The sequence below is a fragment of the Chrysemys picta genome, chromosome 1 (assembly GCF_011386835.1).
Source record: "Chrysemys picta bellii isolate R12L10 chromosome 1, ASM1138683v2, whole genome shotgun sequence".
NCBI classification, from domain to species: Eukaryota; Metazoa; Chordata; order Testudines; family Emydidae; genus Chrysemys; species Chrysemys picta.
Window position 1 is genome coordinate 344934161 of NC_088791.1, and position 21243 is coordinate 344955403.

The 21243-nt window shown below is 45.0% G+C and overlaps 1 protein-coding gene across 1 annotated transcript; it reads left to right on the plus strand.

Moving 5' to 3' along the window:
• The first annotated feature begins 19080 nt into the window (after window positions 1-19080).
• Window positions 19081-20981, plus strand: LOC135980964 (uncharacterized). Its single transcript, XM_065581831.1, has 2 exons — window positions 19081-19760; window positions 20357-20981. Exons 1-2 carry the CDS (start codon window positions 19217-19219, stop codon window positions 20857-20859), a joined length of 1047 nt encoding a protein of 348 aa, XP_065437903.1. The 5' UTR covers window positions 19081-19216; the 3' UTR covers window positions 20860-20981.
• Window positions 20982-21243: the final 262 nt, after the last annotated feature.

The window sequence follows — 21243 nt, forward strand, 5'->3', positions numbered from 1 at the left end:
TTAAGAGCTTACAATCTAAATAGATAAGACAGAGGACATTTTATTATTCTCATTTTACAGATGGGAAATGTAGGCACACAGATTAAATGGTTGTCCAAGGTCATACAGGGACCTTCTGGAGAAAAGAACACTTGAATCCAGGCCTGCTTGAATCCAAGTCTACTGCCTTTAGTCACGTGCCCGTCCTTCCTTTCAACTCTGCTAGTGCATCTCACTCCTGGCTTGAAATATGCCCTCTTAGTACACCTGTGCTGGGATGTCATTGCACAGCGACTGCCGATAATGCCAGAGTTTTGAGATGCGAACAAACCTATATCGTTATCATTCAATAATGATCACGGCCAAAATCAAGATTAGGGCCATGTTGTGGCAGATGGGGTCCAAAGCTTTAAGAAGACATGATTCCTGCCACTGCAATAGGAAGCAGCTTAAAATAGCCAATTTCAATTTTGAATCCGAGAAAATCATAGGATGGGAAGGGACTTGATGGCTCATCTAGTCTAGTCCCCTGCACTGAGGCAGGACTAAGTAATAACTAGACCATTCCTGACAGGTGTTTGTCAAACCTGCTCTTAAAAACCTCCAATGCCGGAGATTCCTCAACCTCCCTAGGCAATTTATTTCAGTGCTTAACTACCCTGACAGTTAGGAATGTTTTTCCTAATGTCTAATCAAAATCTCCCTTGCTGCAATTTAAGCCCATTACTTCTTTTCTTGTCCTCCATGGTTAGAGAATAATTTATCACCATCCTTTTTATAACAACCTTTTATGTACTTTAAGACTGTTACTATGTCCCTCCTCAGTTGTCTCTTCTCCAGACTAAACAAACCCAATTTTTTCAATCTTGCCTTGTGGTTGTGTTTTCTAGACCCTTAATCATTTTTGCTGCTCTCCTCTGGACTTTCTCCAATTTGTCCACATCTTTCCTGAAATGTGATGCCCAGAACTGGACACACTACTCTAGCTGAAGCCTTATCAGTGCTGAATAGAATGGACGAATTACTTCTCATGTCTTTCTAACAACACTCCTATTAATTCATCCCAGAATTGATGTTTGCTATTTTTGCAAGAGTGTTACACTGTTGAAACATATTTATTTTGTGATCCACTATGACCCCCAGATCCTTTTCCACGGTACTCCTTCCTAGGCAGGCATTTCCATTTTGTATTTGTGCAGTTGATTATTCCTTCCTAAGTGGAGTACTTTGCATTTGTCCTTATTTAATTTCATCCTATATACTTCAAACCATTTCTCCAGTTTTTCAAGTTCATTTTGAATTCTAATCCTGTCCCCCAAAGTGCTTGCAACCCCTCCTACTTTGGTATTGTCCACAAACACTCTACGTGTACTCTCTCTGCCATTATCCATATCAGTTATGAAGATACTGAATAGAACCAGACCCAGGCTAGATCCCTGTGAGACCCCACTCAATATACCCTTCCAGTTTAATTGTGAACTAGTGATTATTACTGTTTGAGTATGCTTTTCCAACCAGAGTCAGGCTAGGTTGGAGCATTGAGGTGGATCGCCTGGCAGCTGATTTTGAGCAGCCAGACACCAGGGCTATTAGAGAGGCTTAATGGGCAATTGGAATCAGGGAGGCTTTGAAGCAGTGTTTTGACAGTAAGAACCAGTAATGTCTTTCTGTAACGAATTGAGCTAGGCATTGTTTACTTGCCACATTAAATGACCCCTGTAATGATTCCTGTGGGTGGATGGGGTATAACCCCAGTCTGTACCCCTAGGGTACAAGATGGTGCAAGACAGGACAAAGGGTTTGGGTGGTTTTAGAAGGGGGATCAGCATAAGCACCTAGGGACACTTTTCTGAATACTGGCACCATTTTCCACAGGCAGGGGCGATCGAAGCTGAAATCACACCACTGCAGATAACTGAAGATGCAAGGGTGCATGTCCTGCATGTGTGCAGCTTCAGACCGGGTCCATATGCTGCTTGCCTATAAGCTGCTTTGATTCCTCCAGAAATAATTGCCAATCGATGCTGCAAAGTTTCCTGCAATGGGGAAAGAAACAAAGCAGCTCTGCCAAGGAACTTCAGCAGAGCGTTGCAGAGGATCTGCAGGAAAGTTTCCTAGAGCTCTCTATGGAGGATTCCCAGGCTATCCCAGTGTGCATTAACATCCTTTTCCACAAGGTCCCTGCTGCATAGGGGAAGGCGAAGCAGATGCAAACAGTATGTAGTGTTGTTAATTTCAATCCCTTCTCCCGTGTGCTCTATGTAGCAAAATAAAGGACATCTCTACCTCACGTAACTGTGCACTATCAAAGAAATGAGTACCAGAGCTCCCCTCTCCTACTTCGGGCATGCCAGGGCCAGAGTGTTGGCACTGGCTAGACCGCTCCAGAGTAAAAAAAAAAAAAAAAAAGGGTCCTGGCTCACCACACCGCTGGACGAGACTGTCGCCTGTCCCACATCTTTCTCTAACTCAACCTCCTCGTCCACCACTTCATCCTCGGGGTTGATGCCATTGGTTGCTGCCTCTAGTTCCCCCAAAGTATCCACAGGGCTCTTGGCAGGGGAAGCAGGGTTGCTGCCAAGGATGGCATGCAGATCCTTGTAGAAGTGGCATGTTTTCGGCACTGCACCAGAGTGATGGTTTGCCTCCCTTGCCTTCTGGTACGCCTGCCTCAGCTCCTTGACCTTAGCATGGCGCTGCTGCATGTCCCTTTCATGCTCCTCATCCAGGCCATGAGCAATCTGCTCGTAGTCGGAGCTGCGACTGCACAGCCTCCTCTCCCCGGGGTGGCAGGTTTGTATAATTTTTGGTGGTGCCCAGAACAGGTCTAAGTCCTGCCCCCTATGCCTTGTAAGCCGATATATACATTTAAAATAATGATATTGTGCAATAAAGGGAAACTGTTAAACGCTTACTGTTTCCAGTCCATTTTTACATTATCATAAGAAAAAGATATTTAACTAAGAATATCAACTTTATTAATACTCTTTTGAATATGGAAACAACCAAGCACTCTTGGATCAATAACCCTCAAAAGCAAATACTTTCTAAATTAAAACAAATATAGTCCTTTCTTTTGCGATGTTCTTTGGGAGGCAGCAAACATTTTTCGTTGTTGTTTGGTTCTTGAAATGAAGTCATCCAGGGGACTTGCAATGTCCAATTCAGAGGTAGAGTTCTTATGAATGTGCAGAAATGCCAAGTGATTTAGTTATTCTTGGTCCATTGTCGTGCGCAAATAATTTTTCAGTCTGCGCAGTCAACTGAATGATCACTCAGTGGTGCAGGTTGTAATCGGAATTGTGTAGAATAATTTCAGGAGAATTGTAACTTCTGACAACATGTCACTCAAGCCTTTGTTTTGTTTCAGAAATTGCTTCACCTTGCTCACCGACTTAAGCTGGCAATTTCTCGATCTGCAAATATCACCCAACATTTCTAAATGAAGAGCTAGCCTTTCCATGTTAACGTCACCATGGAAAGCTTCACTTATTGGGGCAATGTCCTGTTTTGAGCCATTTGCTGCATCAGTTATATGCTTCTCCAATTTTATTGTGAATGTAAAGCTTTCTGTTGAAAACCTCTGTTCAATGGCAACTTTGCAAGCATCAATGATCCCGACATATATTTGATGAAAATACTCTTTGGGGTCACTGAAGGTCTGAGGAAGGCTTGCATGGTTGAGCCGTCTCGGTGGCTTGCATTTTCTTGGGAGTGTAGGATCATCTAAATAAAGATATATTGTCTTCTCTACTGTTGTTTCCCAGAAGTGATTGTATGATGAGTTGGTGAGCATCCCGCTCAACACCTCTTGCAACAGGCCAATTTCTTCATAACGCTTGCCAATGACACATTTGGGCTTTGAATTTTTGCATTAGCTTCTTCTACAGGACCCATGGCTTTCACAAGAACTGTTAGTGTAAAGTACATTGAAAAAGATTGAAGTTGCTTTGAGAATCCACTACATTTTGAGCCAAATTCATCGGAAGAATAACTAAATTCATCTAGGCAGTTCATCATGGCCTCATAGTTGTGGAGCAGTGTTTTAATGCTACTGATCCATAGTGTCCATCTTGTTGGGCACAATGGTGGTAAAGAAGGCTCCCCTTCACTCTGAAACTCTCTGAATGCTGCCATACGCTTTGGTGCCTCCCTGAAGGCATTGATGAGATCTTTCACCATCGAAAACATATCACGACATTCTTGAATATTATGCAGGGCATCCTGCATGGCAAGGTTAAGGGAATGTGCAGCACAGTGCACAAATGCTGCTCTCAGCTCTCGATCTTTCATGCTGGCTTGGACCTCAGGAAATTTCTCCATTACTGGCTCCATCGAAACACTGGCTCCATCGAAACACTGCCCCTGGCAATCAGAAAAGGGCAAATCACACCTGAGAAGCGTATTGTCCACAATTTTGAAAAGAGAAGCAGCATCCATTGCATCAGTTTGGTAAAACCCAATAAACGCCTCATAAATCATCCAGGCTTCACTAGAAAAGAACCTTAAAGAAAAACGTACTTGTTCTTTTCTTGACAAATCGGTAGTCTCATCCGTTACAATGGCATAAAACTTTGAGGCCTTTATCTTTTGCACAATTTGTCTTAGCGCCACCATTGCCATCATTTCGATTATTTCGTTAATTTTTTTGTGTAAAACCACGCAATGCGTGTCTCCAATCTTGAAATCCGGACGAAATAAACATTGGTTCAGCCTTCGTAGAAAATATTAAGATCTTTTCAGAACAGTTTTTGCAGACTGAGCAAAAAGCTCTGTCTAATTCGCTATTGTACTCCAACCATGTAAATCTTGATAGCCAAGATTGCTGAAAACTCCTTTTCTTATCTTGTAGATTTGCTGCATCTTTCTTTTGTATAACTTCAGTTTGAAAGCTGTGTTGAACTCAGGCCATCACTTGATGAATTATCCTTTTCTTCTTTTTCTCTGGGTAACATTATTAATAATTTATCCATTGTTGATTATTACTGGTCCTACAAATCAAGAATTTGTTGCTGGGATAAAATGAAGCTACAACGTGCCGGTGCTACAAGATTACAAGGGCCAATTAAAAGTCAGAAGCAGCAATCACCTTGTGAGGGTTTTTTTTTGACCCAGGTCACGCAGTCAAAGTGGAATCTCTTCTTCAGCTGCTCATGCTGGCAGCAAGGCTGCTCACAACATAGGAATAGAAACCGGAGTGTCTGCTAGATGAGTCAGCAAAACAATATTAGAAACAGCTTGTGATCATTTTTATTGCATTTGTCAAGAGCCCCAACTGAGATCAAAGCCCTATTGTGCTAAGCACTCTGCAAACACAGAATCAGGACTAAATATTATCTAGATCATCCCTGACAGGTGTTTCTCTAACCTGCTCTTAAAAATATCCAATGATGGAGATCCCACAATCTCCTTAGGCAATTTATTTCAGTGCTTAACCATCCTGACAGGAAGTTTTTCCCTAATGTCCAACCTAAACCGCCCTTGCTGCAATTTAAGCCCATTGCTTCTTGTCCTACCCTCAGAGGCTATGGAGAACAATTATGCTCCCTCCTCCTTGTAACAACTTTTTATGTACTTGAAAACTGTTGTCATGTCCCCTCTGTTTTCTCTCCTTCAGACTAAACAAACCCAAGTTTTTCAATCTTTCCTCATAGTTCATGTTTTCTAGACCTTTAATCATTTTTGTTGCTCTTCTCTGGACTTTCTCCAAATGTAGCACTCAGAACTGGACACAATACTCCAGTTGAGGCGTAATCATACTTCTTGTGTCTTGCTTACAACACTCCTGTTAATACAACGCAGAATGATGTTTGCTATTTCTTGCAACAGTGTTACACTGTTGACTCATTTAACTTGTGACCTGCTATGACCCCCAGATCCCTTTCTGCAGTACTCCTTCCTAGGCAGTCATTTCCCATTTTGTACATGTGCAAATGATTATTCCTTCCTAAGGGGAGTACTTTGCATTTATCCTTATTGAATTTCATCCTATTTACTTCAGACCATTTCTCCACATTTGTCCACATTATTTTGAATTTTAATCCTATCTTCCAAAGCACTTGCAACCCCTCCCAGCTTGGTATCCTCTGCAAACTTTATAAATGTTCTCTCTATGCCATTATCTAAATCATTGATGAAGATATTGAGGAGAAACAGACCCAGAACTGATCCCTGCAGGACTCCACTTGTTATGCCCTTCCCGCTTAACTGAGAACCACTGAGAACTAGTCTCTAGGAACGGTTTTTCAACCAGTTATAGCTCCATCTAGGTCGTATTTCCTTAGTTTGTTTATGAGGAGGTCATGCGAGACAGTATCAAAAGTCATATTAGAGTCAAGATATACCACATCTACCACTTCTCCCCTATCCACAAGGCTTTTTATCCTGTTAAAGAAAGCTATTATGATAAGAGAGAGTCTGTGACCGAAAGAACACAAATAGACAAGACAGAGAAAGGATAGGGCAACTGAGGCACAGAAATACCAAGTGACTTTCCCTAGATCATGCAGGAAGCCTGTGGCAGAACCAGGAAATAGACCCAGATTTCCTGCACCCCAGCCTAGAACCTTACCCACGATGCCAGGTCTTCTCAATAAAAGTTCAAAACCTTTTTGGAAACTAAAAAGTTTTAGGGAGCTTTTGTACAATGCAAGCAGTCTGTTTTTCATACCCTTTCATCTGCTAAACCAGATGCCTTAGGTACCAACTGGACAAATCTAAGAGAATAAAATATATTAAAAATGTCACAATTAAAAAAAAATCGGATGTTTCAGGCCATTTCAGAGCTAGAAGTGAGTGCTGAGTGCTCCTTTTCAAAGGCATAAAACTCACATTGGTCACCTTGCAGGGTCATGAGATATCAGGCCTCAAAGCTGTCCCTGTTGCAGGACTGACCATTGCCTAACCTAGCCCTCAAATCAGTCTAATTTTGGGAAGGGTTATTCTATAATGGGAGGCGGGAAGGGGGAAGAAGAAGGAAACATTGTATCTGAAAAGTTGAGGTTGTTTATTATAAAAGCTGCTGTTGGAAACTACTGGAGGTTTGGAATGTTAATACATCTTTGGGGCTCTGGATTCGAGGGCAGAGTGCAGGTGAGGTGGGGAAAAGTACATGATAAATGCAACTGACCACATGGCTGTTCAGATTACATCTTGGAATGGCCATGACAGACTTTCACTGTGTATCGATGGGGTTTTAATAAGATGTTCAGGGAGGACTTCCAACCTTTAATATTCGATGTAAAATTCTGACTTTGTTTCTGCATAAGCCACGAGTAACTTGATCAAAATCTGGCCCAATACAAACCGTGATCTGTGTATGGCAGAGTGGGGTAGTTAAATGTCCTGTATAGTGAACAAAACATGGAAACTTCAAGTCTGACTCCATGCTCACTTTTGCCTTTGGCTGCAATGGAAATGGGATCAGTCTCTTCATATTATGCAAAATAATAAAAAGGAGTGTGTTTCAAAGTGATGGTTGATGCCTGCAGTCAGTACATGATAGAATGATGGGTTTGGAAGTTCAGCTAATACAGGCAGAGCATATGTTGATAACATGAAATAGTACGGGGGAGTCATTAGTGATCATAACATACTAGCCCCAGGGTTACATTTTATTTACACTCCCGTGGTGAGTCATTTTGGGAAGTTATCAGTCCTATAAAGTCTCTGTTCTCCCTGTGCACTAGCTTCTGCAGTCTGATGCTGATTATGATCCCTTCTGTTCAGCAGTGACCCGCTATCTCTCTTTTCACAGGGCGTCCAGCCACGCCTCAATCATTCAGGAAAACTCAGGAACCAGATTGAGCAAATCTTTAATTTATTTACCCAGAGCAGATGGGGGGAACAGGACTGCACCGTTGAATCCTGAATGGCTGGGCGCTGAAAGCTGCAGCCAGGCTGTCAGCAGTGTTCTCTGGATACTTACAAAGCAATCTGCCAGGGGATGATTAACACGCTGCCATAAAGAACACAAGCCCCAGAATGCCCCGTTCCCTCACTAAATAGTTATTTGTCACAAATGTTTTCCCAGACCCAAATTATCAAGCCAGAGAGATGGAAGGGATTATTTCACTCCCTGCGGGCAATGAGTCAGGTACAGTGTCAAGGACTTGGCCACTGCTGCCCCCATGTGACGGGACTGCAACGATCTCTCCTGGGACAGCAATTAACTGGTCCAAGATAAGCAGAGTCAGGCTAGGTTAGTACTTGGATGAGAGACCTGCAGTAAAACCCCAGCTTCAGCTGGAAGGTGGAGCTGGTCATAAAGAAGAGGCTGCGCTTGTTTTATTTTTTTAATAGCTCCCAGAAACAGCCATCAAGCCAAGACTGGATGACACAGGAAGAATCTGGTGTAGATTCAGCCAGATGCCATAGACCCAGTACTAGCACACATATATACATATGGAGGATATCTGCTGCCCCCTACTGGTATGGCCAAATACCACGTGTGTACTCTTAACCGTGTCAGTACTGGTCTCAGTATGGTGCTAGGATGTGCTATGCTGCTGTATTTTGGATGAGACCCCAAACAAAGCTTCTGACCACTTGTAATTATTAAAGATCCCCCTAACACACTCACAGCAGTGTGCCAATGTGGTGCCCTGGCTCAGTTCCATTTTCTCTCATTGCATTTTGCTCCCTAAGTTTCTTCTGTTGTTTTGGTTGGATACAGTATTCTTCACTTCCCTTTGAGACTCATCGAATGGCTGCTGCACACAGCTATGGGTATGTCTACGGGCAGCGATCGATCCAGCGGGGGTCGATTTATCACATCTAGTCTAGATGTGATGAATCGACCCCTGAGTGCTCTCCCCTCGACTCCTCTGTACTCCACCGCCACAAGAGGGGAGCGGCAGCAGTCGACTCACCACAGTGAAGACACCGTGGTGAGTAGGTCAAAGTACGTCGAATTCAGCTACATTGTTCACGTAGCTGAAGTTGCGTAACTTAGATCGATCCCTCCCCCTAGTGTAGACCAGGCCTGCATTTGAGTGCTTCTGTAGATTTAGGGCTATGGGACTTGAAGCTATGATATACATTTAAGAGATTTTATTAATGCTTGGGGTTATTGCATGAGGAGAGGCGCCATTTAATGAAACGCTGCACCAACTAACAATCCAATGACTAGAAGCTGAAGTTGTACACCTTATTTCCTGTCTGAATTTGTCTATTTTTAACAGTGAGAACAATTAACCATTAGAACAATGTATCGAGTCATGGTGGATTCTCCATCACTAACACTTTCAAAATCAAGAACTGGAGGTTCTACAGGAGGTCTTCTCAATGTATGTGCAACATGCCTCAGGTGGCACGTGACCAGGATTCAGCATCGAATTTGGTCCGCTGGTTGGATCATTAGCTTGGCCGGACCGGCCACATGAACACTGATCCAAGCTCCCAGACTAGATGATCACACTAGTCCCTCCTGGCCTTGGGATTTATGAATCTGCTGTTAGAAATAAAGGTCCAGCCCAGCCCCAAACTATTCTGACACAACGGCAAAAACTAGCTTTCTCATCACCTAGCAAAGAAGTCAAGTAACAGAGATCTGTAAAATCATATCATATTCCCCCTTAGTCATCTCTTTTCCAAGATGAATGGTCACAGTTTTATTAATCTCTCCTCATATGGAAGTTGTTCCATACCCCTAATAATTTTTCTTGCTCTTTTCTGAACCTTTTCCAATTCCAATATAACTTTTTTGAGATGGGGAGACCACATCTGCACGCAGTATTCAAAATGTGGGCGTACCATGGATTTATATAGAGGCAATAGAACATCATAAAATATTTTGTTGTTGCCAAATCTGTATTTTTGGCTGAAAAAATGCATCAGCCAAAAATTTCACCCAGCTCTAGTTTGAATGAAAATACAAAAGCAGAAAATATGTGTATTTGTGCTGGTTTCACCAAATTATTCGTGTTGAAAAAGCACCACAAAAATATCAAAATATTTAGTTCTGACATTTTTGAAACAAAACCATTTCAATTTTTCTACTTGAAACAACTTTTCATTTCAAAATTTCTGTTTGTTTTTTTCCCAAAAAATAAAATGTTAAAAAATAAATCAAATTAGAAACAAAAAGTGCTACTTGACTCAACACAAAAACAAGGAGGAGTCCAGAGGCACCTTAAAGCCTAACAGATTTATTTGGGCATAAACTTTCGTGGGTAAAAAACCACTTCTTCAGATGCATGGAGTGAACATTGTAGATGCAGGCATTATATAATGACATATGAAGAGAAGGGAGTTACCTCACAAGTGGAGAACCAGTCTCGCTCTGTCAATCTATTTCCTCACTTTCCCAGGTGGGTATTGTAGTTTTAAGAATGCTTGATAAAGATCTTGCAGATGTTTGTCTCTGTCTGAGGGATTGGAGCAAATTCGGTTGTATCGTCTTGGCTGTAGCCAATGGATCGTGTGATGTATCCTGGATGGAAGCTGGAGGCATGTAGCTAAGTATAGCGGTCAGTAGGTTTCCTCACTTCCACACCTGGGGAAATGAGGAAACAGATTGACAGAGCGAGACGGGTACCCAGAAATCACCTGCTACAGGACAGGCCCAACAAGGAAAATAACAGAACATCACTGGCCGTCACAGACAGCCCCCAGCTAAAACCTCTCCAGCACATTATCAACGATCTACAAGCTATCCTGGAAAATGATCCCTCACTCTCACAGACCTTGGGAGGCAGGCCAGTCCTTGCTTACAGACAGTCCCCCAACCTGAAGCAAATACTCACCAGCAACTACACACCACAACACAGAAACACTAACCCAGGAACCGATCCCTGTAGCAAATCTCGTTGCCTACTCTGTCCCCATATCTACTCTAGCGACACCCTCAGAGGACTCAACCACATCAGCCACACATTCAGAGGCTCATTCACCTGCACATCTACTAATGTTATATATGCCATCATGGGGGGGAGGGATAGCTCAGTGGTTTGAGCATTGGCGTGCTAAACCCGGGGTTGAGTTCAATCCTTGAGGGGGCCATTTAGTGATCTGGGGCAAAAATCTGTATGGGGATTGATCCTGCTTTGAGCAGGGTGTTGGACTAGATGACCTCCTGAGGTCCCTTCCAACCCTGATAGTCTATGTGCCAGCAATGCCCCTCTGCCATGTACATTGGCCAAACTGGACAGTCCCTAAGTAAAAGAATAAATGGACACAAATTAGACATCAGGAATAGTAACATACAAAAGCCAGTAGGAGAACACTTCAATCTTCCTGGACATTCTATAACAGATTTAAAAGTAGCTATACTTGAACAAAAAAACTTCAGAAACAGACTTCAAAGAGAAACAGCAGAACTAAAATTCATTTGCAAATTTAACACCTTTAATTTGGTCTTGAAAAGGGACTGGGAGTGGCTGGCTCATTACAAAAGCAGCTTTGTTTCTCCTGGAATTGACACCTCCTCATCTATTATTGGGAGTGGAATACATCCACCCTGATTGAATTGGCCCTGTCAACACTGGTTCTCCACTCGTGAGGTAACTCCCTTCTCTTCATGTGTCATTATATAATGCCTGCATCTGTAATTTTCACTGCATGCATCTGAAGAAGTGGTTGTTTACTCATGAAAGCTTATGCCCAAATAAATCTGTTAGTCTTTAAGGTGCCACCGGACTCCTTGTTGTTTTTGCGGATACAGACTAACCCGGCTACCCCCTGATACTTGACTCAACACAATTTTTCTTCAACTTCTTGCTTCATTGAAAATTTCCAAAGATTTTCATTTTGGGTTGACCCAAAACGATTTTTTTTTTTTTTTTAGAACTGCCAGTGAACCAAAAAATCAGTTATTTGTACAGCTCTAATTCTAAGTGCTGAGCCCATTGGGATGGGGGCTGCGTCTTCGCACACAGTCCCACGCACACCTCTGACAAATCCTTGAATGAACCAACTGCCGTTCTGATCCGAACACCCCCATGTTTATAACTGGAGCCAAAGTTTGTGATTCTGGCTCATCTTTACTTCCTCCTATTAATAGTAGGTGGATGGGGTGGGGTAGTGTCTAAGCAATACCCTCGACCTCTTCAGAGACCCTAGACCCACATGTTCAGAACTTCCTCAGGCGTAAGTATCTGGTGTTCTGCATAGTTTGTTCTGTAGAATCTTTTGACAGACTTCAAAAACGAAGGTCTTGTGGATGTTAATGATCCCAAAATGCTTTTTGGTTTCTGTTAGGAGTGCTAGTAATGATGTAGGACCCAGGCCTGTATTTTTGCCTGAGAGAATATTTTGAGTTTTGCTTGACCATTTGATTTTTTTGATACACGTACACTCTTACTAATAGGTGTAAACCAAGGACAAAGACACTGTGTATGTTGCTTCCAGATGGGGTTGTTAGTACAATGGGAACAGATAAGCACTGTTAAAGTGTGACTGGAACGCACACTATAAGCTTGCCTCAACTCCTCACTATAAGATTGCCTCAACTTGTCTCAAGACAAGGTCAAACAACCAGTCAGAAGGGGCAAAGTGGGATTGGAGGGAAGGTATAAAACAACTAAAAGACCAAAGAAATGCCTGTCCCTGACCATAGCACAACCTCACTCCTTACCCCTCCCATGGGGTACAAAAGAGGTGGGATGAAGACCCCAGACCAACAACCCCCCAGAATGGAACATGCCTACATTTTAAGGGGTGGGACTGTGGATGTGCATTTCAGGTATAATTATGCCTGCTGAGGAAGGGGGGATGGGACACTGGGACACAAGGCTCTGGGGCGTCAGAGTTATGGGACACATGCTGGCTGGAAACTAACCCCAATAAACATTGCATTGCCTGCACTTTGGACTTCTGGTCTTCTGCTTTCTGTCTGTGTGACAAGAACTAGGGGAGAGGGTGAAGCGAAAGCCGTCTAACAGTTTCCAGGAACGTGGCTTTTCAATAGTTCTGCATTTCTGTTTGCTGCCCTGTTCCTTGCTGACAGTCCTGTTCAAAGCACTGTAGAGCAGGTTTCCCATTGCATTCTGCAGACCCTGGTTTATGTATGTAATTACTGGGATGCTTTTAGTAGGGAGTAGTGACCCTCACAAGCTCACAAATAATTTGGAAGTCTCTCTTGCAACATGTCAGTTTGTAGCTTCCTTTCCGGTCCAATCCGCCTATCTGAGCTGAGAGCAACTAGGACCGTCTGGAAAATATATGCACATCCCTTTTGTTGACTTGTTTAGCATGGAGCTGCCTGTGTATCGTTAAAGCACATCAGGGACTGCAAAGTGTCAGGTGTTTAATTACCTCCCACCATTTCAAGTGGCTACGGTGGGGCACAAAGCCATTCCGGTTTGGTCCATCTGCCCCTCTGTCTCCATCAAGGGGGAGGCAGAAGGACCAGACCTGAGTGGCACTGTGCCCCTGTGGGCCAGGTTGCAATTCCATGAGGTTTGGGGGTCCTCTCAAATGGGGGGCCTGGGCCAGACTCCCCCTGTTGCCACCCCGGCAGCTCTGAATTCAGGAAATGTTCTCTTTCAGCTGGGCCAGGGCATTTCAGGGTCAAAGCAGGACAGACCCAGGAAACCTGTGGCTCTTGGAAAGGATGCGCATGGAACCGTACACCTGCTGTAGGCACAGGGCCTGCTCCTGTTCCCACTCCCACTCCCACTGGAGTTAATGGCAAAACTACTGACTTCAAGGGCAGCAGGATTGAGCCCCTAGCTGCTCCTTTAGTTAGATACTAAACGCTCTTAGGCCAAATTTGAGGCCTGATCTGAAGCCCATTTAAATCAGCTCCCCAATACTGATCTCAGGGGCCTGTCTGTACTGTGAAATTAATTGGGTTTAATCGTAGTTGTTTAATAGAAGCTGGTTGGACATTTTGTCATGGAATGCTTTTTCCATCGGACAATGCTGATTCAGCGAAGGCAAAACGTTTGGTGGAAACACATTGATAGCAATGACATTTTTTTTTTTTAGAAAAAAATAAAAACAGAATGGAGAGTTCCCATAAGGTTAAAAGGTGTTGATCAGAATGAAACCTTTTGATTTAATCAAAATGAAATTTTTTGGTTGTCCCAAGACAATTTTTTTAAAATGTTGTTTTGTGGGAAATTTAATTAGGTTTTGGTTTTGATTTGTTCTGGAATGGAAAAAAATCAAAATAATGGGATATCCCATGAGGTGGAAAATCTGGTTCGTCCCCATCTCTATTGTTTACTGTGATTTTCTTCTTAAAGCACTACTCAGTCATGTGTAACACCAACCATGCTACGAGCCAGTTAGTTTCTTACTCCTGTGATTCAGTAAGGAGAGTGATTTATCTCAAGACATCTCTGTCCCTGTAGTTTTATTAAAAGCATCAGCAAAGTAGCCCACCTTGCTGCACTCCCATGTCAGGAAGAAGAAAATATCTTACATCAGTAATGTTGATAGAGTTTATAAAGTCTGTCATGACATTACCTACTCCACAAATCAACTTAATCTACTGCATCTCACTCGGGGAGGGAAATGATTGTCCATCACTCAGTAATGAGAGATTTTATTCCGCAGCCTGCAGTGTTTGTCATTTGCAGGCCTTCCACGGTGCAGGTAGCAACATGCACAATAATCATCTGGTGCAGGGAAGGCAGCCTCATTTCTGAGCATGTATGCCTGTGTACAGTAAATTATACCCCACACTTCACATGTCTTGTACAGGTTCTTCCACGCAAATGGCATGAAGTGGCAAGCTGACAAAGCTAAATTAATAACAAACCAGTGAAGTGAGGGAGAGAGAGAAAGGAGAAAAGGAATATTTTCAGATCTGATTTGGAAACAGACAAAGCATTGATAAAGCGGAGAGCTACAGAGAGGCTGATCCCCAAAGCAGGAGCTGCAAAGAAGGAGGTTCTTGCACCAATGCACAATATCAAGCATCAGAATGTGGTGTATACAAAGGAGAGGTGGGGAGCATTGTCCTTTTATGTAAAACAACTACTTAGCACGTATGTAACACTGCAATGGTGCAAAGAGCTTACAAACATTAATTCACTCTTACAACACCCCTCTGAGGGGCGGTTGGTAGAAAACTTTACTCACATGTCCGCACAAAGTCAGTGGCAGAAATGGACCAAGAACTCAGAGCTCCTCATTCAGAGTGCTGCCCGCTAACAGTCCATGCTGCCTCTCAGAGCCTACAGGAGAAATGCAGAAATAGGGGTATTTTCTTTGCCACACATGAGAGGGCGGAGTTTAGAGGAATGTGCTCATGTTAAACAGTAGCCTTGTGAAGAGGCCGAAGTGGATGTAAAAGCTGTCATTGAAGTCCAGTCAACTTACTTAAAAAAAGTGTATGGGCAGTTACAGAGCAGAGATTGAGACCAGGGGAGTGGCAGGCGCTGAGACAGTGTCTCATCTCTCTCCTCTATAGGTTGTATACCAAGTAATTTTTGAGCTAAAACCACTTTTGCTCTTTTTGCAGAAAACCACCATATCTTTACTGCGGTGGGAGTTTTTCATAGTACTTTGGAAAAGAATACTCCCAGTCTCACTGGTGTGACGGAATAGTCAGTGTAATTTTCCAGATGGCGCTAGGCCTTATAAGTAGACTGCACTGGGGGATGGGGGAGTTAACAGATGGGAAACAATGGAAGAACTGTGTAGGCTAGGCCCCTGCAGAGGAAGCCCAGAAGTAGGGCCCACAAGGGGGGGCCTGAGAGGGGTATTAGTTTGAAGATTTGTTTGGACTTTCATTTGGACTTGCTCGTGTTAGACTCTTATGTGACTTGGCTGAAGGGCCAAACCACAGAACACCCACGGGGGAGTCAGGAGGAGACAAAGGCTGGGAAAGGCCATTGCAGGCTGTAGGGAGAGCCAGCGATGAGGACCTGTGCATTGCTGTGACCAGAGATGAGAGGGTGGCCATGAGGGGAGGATGCGCAGACAGGGACCCAAGTGTGAATTCCGTGGTCTAACTCCACATCCCCTAATTAGCTCACAGTGCGGCACAACCCTGCTATTGGACAGATATTTCTAGCATACCCCTCGTTGTAGCATTGGCACTCCACCTGGCATTGGAGAATTACACCTCACCGCACCTCTGTGAGTCAGGGAACTATTCTCCTCATTTTACAGACGAGGAGCGTGAGACACAGAGAAGCAAAGGCCAACACTTGCAAACTAGGGGGCCTACAGTTAGATGGGCCAACTCCTCGGCTGAGGTAAATCGACACGGCTTCATTGACTACGGTAGAGCTACATCTGTTTTCACCAGCTGAGGATCTGGCCCAGATACCTAAATCCAAGCTTTCCGTATCTTTAAAAATCAGCCCACTTATGTAGGTGCTTAGTGTGAGGAACCTAAGTTTGGTAGTTTTGGTCTTAGTAGCTAGTCCAAGGTCACCCAGGAAGTCTTTGGCAGAGGTGGAGATAGAACCCAGATTTCCTGACTCAACCACTGCAGGGACTGTCCTCCTTCCTTTGTCTGGCACTCAGGAGTGTCACTGGCTCATGGTACTTTGGCAGAGCAGTGCAGGGCAAGGGTGAGCAGACCATGAGCTGTGCTCCTAATATCAGGCCCTACGCGTAAGCCACTTGATTTCATGGACAGTGAATTTCAAAGTCACGTGATAATTTTTTCCCTCTAAATACGTAAAGAGGAAGAGTTATCAGGGATGCTGTAACAAAGGAATCCTTTCAATGTACTAATGTGCTTGCATTAGTGCTAATGGCCACTGCCAACCGGCAAGCCCTACGGGGTTAGTGAGAATTCCTACCAGACCAGCGGCGAACTCCACTAATTCCTGCCTAATCCAAGCTGTCCTTAAAAGTGTCCCTGCTTACAAATAATCAGGCCATCAGACTTTATCTTTTTTTGTTCAGCGCTGTCGAGACAACAACTCTCCAGTTACGGATTCTTTCAAGAGCTGCTGATTATCACATTACCAAGATGAAAAAAAAAATAAAAATCCCCTGTTAAATGTCCAGGTTGCCGCTCAGTCTGATGCACTGAAATAACATTTGCAAAGTGCAAATCCCGTTGCTAGTTATGTAACTAAATTATCCTTCCATATGCCAGAGAGAAACTCTACAGTAGCCAGTCATGAGCTTTAATCAACCCAACCCCCAAAACTCTATTTAGCCTGAGCCGTCATTGCAACAATTCCTGGTTTTAATTATATGAAAGTCAGGTTACATTTCATTAATTCTTGTCACATTACCATAACCCTCCATTTCCCCATCTTGTACCGTCTAACTGCCTTAGAACCGTGACCTATTAAAATGTACAAATTAGGACAGATTCTCCTTTTAATTTCATTAGATTCCTTTTTAAATATAATCAGTGAGATTCAAAGGGGGAGAAAACATCAAGTTACCCATCAATAGGGTGACCAGACAGCAAGTGTGAAAAATCGGGACGGGGGTGGGGAGTAATAGGAGCCTATATAAGAAAAAGAGCCAAAAATCGGGACTGTCCCTATAAAATCGTGACATCTGGTCACCCTACCCATCAACCTTTCTCTCCCGCTTAGCCACACCTCCTCCCTTGTAATTGCTGAAGCAAAGTGACAATCTTCTTTCTCCACGTCACTGGCCAGACCTCAGCTGGTGTATATCGGCTTGACTGGCGCTATGCGGAGGCTCTGGCCCTTGCCTATATATATGGGCCGATCCTACAAGGTGCTGAGTGCCTCCTGGGATGAGCTGGTGAATGCTCCCCATGCCCATTGATTTCAATGGGATCAGAGGGTGCCCAGCATTTTCTAGATTCAGGGCCTACGTTTCCCATTACTTTAGGCTGCTGTGAGGGAGACGGGGAGGGTTGAAGCAAACAGCCCATCAGCTGTTAGAAGAAATCCAGGCAAAATTATAGAAAGTTCCCTGAACATCCAAAGGGCCCTGCAGCTGCTCCATCCAGCTGGTATCTTGCTGCAGTTTATCACCAATGCCACAAGGTGGGGGAGGGGGAGGGCGAGGCAGCACCTAGGGCCTAGTTTCCCCAAGTATGATTGTCCCCCCTATACAGGCGTTGGAGGGACAAGCGTCCCCAGCTGCGTCCCATTTGACCCACCGCCACCCCAGTGCAGCAGTCCATGCCTCGGCTCTGTCAGCAGCTGTTTGTGTTGCACAGAGCAGAGCACTGTCGCGCTAGGCGCTGTTCAATCACATAACAAAAAGACAGTCGCTTACCTCAGACACTGATAATCTAAGTATAAGATGAGAGACAACAGATGGATACAACAAGCAGACCAGGGCGTGACAATGAGACACTGCTGGTCAGCAGGATGGCCCAGGGGCTCAGCCCATCAGCCGCCTAACTGTTGTCAAGGTTTCTTTTTTAAAGGCAGCGAATCAGAGGAGAGCTTTCAGGCAGGAGCTGAAGTAGGATAATGAGGTGGTTTTGTAGGTGTTTCCGGAGAGCTCTTTCCACCCCGAAGGGACAGCACAGGACACAGCGCACAGGTGCTTGCTGAAAATGTAACAAGTGGGTGATGGAAGCTGGTACCACTGAGTCCGTTCGAGGCAGGAATAGACATCGCAATAACGAACAAGAGCTGGTAAGTAGGTGGGGATAAGCTGTGAGGAGCCTTGAAAGTGAAGACAAGTAGGTTGTATTTGGGAGAAGGCAGCAAAAATAGAGCTGACCTAAAAAAGTGAGCTGCAGAACACTTTGTGACGGCAACGTTCAGGGTGCGCATGTCAAATAAAAGAAGTCAGGAACTGCAAACGTTTATGCTGAGTGGGGAGGCTGCGGGGGACTCTCACAAAGAGGCTCACCGAAGGGGAAAGGACCAATAAGTTTGTTAGATATAAAAACTCCCTTCCCCACCCCTAAATTTGGTCCATTTCTAGGTTGAGATTAGGGTTCCCCAGATAGAAAGTGAAACATTGGGATGGGGGGTGGGGGATAATAGGCTCTTAGGCCTGGTCTACACTACGGGTTTAGGTCGACTTTAGCGGCGTTAAACCGAATTAAGCCTGGACACGTCCACACAACGAAGCCCTTTCTTTCGACTTAAAGGGTCCTTTAAACCGGTTTCTTTACACCACCTCTGACGAGGGGATTAGCGATAAAACCGGTCTTTGCGGGTCGGAATTGGGGTAGTGTGGACGGAATTCGACGTTATTGGCCTCCGGGAGCTATCCCACAGTGCTTCATTGTGACCGCTCTGGACAGCACTCTCAACTCAGATGCACTGACCAGGTAGACAGGAAAAGACCCGCGAAGGTTTGAATTTCATTTCCTGTTTGCCCAGCGTGGAGAGCACAGGTGACCCCGCAGAGCTCATCAGCACAGGTAACCGTGATGGAGTCCTCCCAGGATCGCAAAAGAGCTCCAGCATGGACCGAACGGGAGGTACGAGATCTGCTCGCCATATGGGGAGATGAAGCAGTGATAGCTGAACTCCGTAGCAGTAAAAGAAATGGAAAAGTATTAGAAAAGATCTCCAAGGCCATGAAGGACCGAGGCCATAACAGGGACACACAGCAGTGCCGCGTGAAAATTAAGGAGCTACGGCAAGCTTACCACAAAGCCAGAGAAGCAAACGGAAGGTCCGGGGCAGAGCCGCAAACTTGCCGCTACTACGCGGAGCTGCATGCGATCCTAGGGGGTGCAGCCACCACTACCCCAACCGTGTGCTATGACTCTCTCACTGGAGAAACACACAGGGAAGACGGTTCGGGGAACGAGGAGGATGATGACGATGGAGGTACTGTAGGTAGCTCACAGCAGCAAGGAAGCGGAGAAACCGGTTTCCCCAACAGCCAGGATATGTTTGTGACCCTGGACCTGGAACCAGTAACCCCCGAACTCACCCAAGACCCTCAGGGCACACAGGAGACCTCTGGTGAGTGTAACTTTGTAACTATTTGTAAACATTACAAAAAAAAAGCAAGCGTGTTTAATGATTACTTTGCCCTGGCAATCGCGGCCAGTACATCTACTGGAAAAGTCTGTTAACGTGTATGGGGATGGAGCGGAAATCCTCCAGGGACATCTCCAGAAAGCTCTCCTGGTTGAAATGGGGTGATTTTATTAAGGGGACATTCAGAGGCGCCCGTTCCTGCTCTTCTGACCAGAAATGTTCCCCGCTGTTAACCACGCGGTGGGGGGAGGGGTGAAGTGATCATCCCAGAGAATCGTGTGTGTGGGGGGGGGGGGGGGGGTTTACTTGTGTTTGTGCCGCATGTTAACCGGGAAACCGCAGCCACTCCTTTTACATTGAAACCCCATTTTAAATGGACAACCCAATTCATCCTTGATATGGGAAATGCGCTGCTGTTTGCAACCTTTCCCGCATGTTAAGAAGGTTAAAAAAGCCAAAACACTGTGGCCTACGATGGCTGCCTGCAAGCCGAAATATGCGACCTTGTAATGAAAGAGTGTACCCATTGTTCTCTAAAATGTGTCTTTTTTAACCACCTCTCCCTTCTCCTCCGCCAGCTGCAAATGTTTCTCCTTCGCAGAGGCTCGTGAACATTAGAAAGAGAAAACGTAGGACGAGGGACGAGATGTTCACGGAGCTGCAGATGTCCGCCCAGGCTGATAGAGCACAGCAGAATGCGTGGAGGCAGTCAATGACGGAGATGAGAAAAGCCCAATATGAACGAGAGGAGAGGTGGCGGGCTGAATCGCGGGAAGAACAGAGCAAGTGGCGGGCTGAAGACGATAGGTGGCGTCAGCTTGCAGACAGACGGCAAGAGGCAATGCTCCGTCTGCTGGAGCATCAAACTGATATGCTCGAGCGTATGGTTGAGTTGCAGGAAAGGCAGCAGGAGCAGAGACCGCCGCTACAGCCCCTGTGTAACCAACAGCCCTCCTCCCCAAGTTCCATAGCCTCCTCACCCAGACGCCCAAGAACACGGTGGGGGGGCCTCCGTCCACCCAGTCACTCCACCCCAGATGATCGCCCAAGCATCAGAAGGCTGGCCTTCAATAAGAGTTAAAGTTTTAAAATGCAGTGTGTCCTTTTCCATCCCTCCTCCCCCACCCATCCCAGGCTACCTTGGCAATTATCCCCCTACCTCTGTAAGGAACTAATAAAGAATGCATGAATGTTAAAAAAAAATGACTTTATTGCCTCTGCAAGCGGGAGGGGAGGGTGGGGTGGGGTGGTTGGTTTACAGGGAAGTAGAGTGAACCGGGTCGGTGGGGGGGGTTTGGAGGGTTCATCAAGGAGAAACAAACAGAAGTTTCACACAGTAGCCTGGCCAGTCACAAAACTCGTTTTCAAAGCTTCTCTGATGCGCACCGCGCCCTGCTGTGCTCCTCTAACCGCCCTGGTGTCTGGCTGCGCGTAATCAGCGGCCAGGCGAGTTGCCTCAACCTCC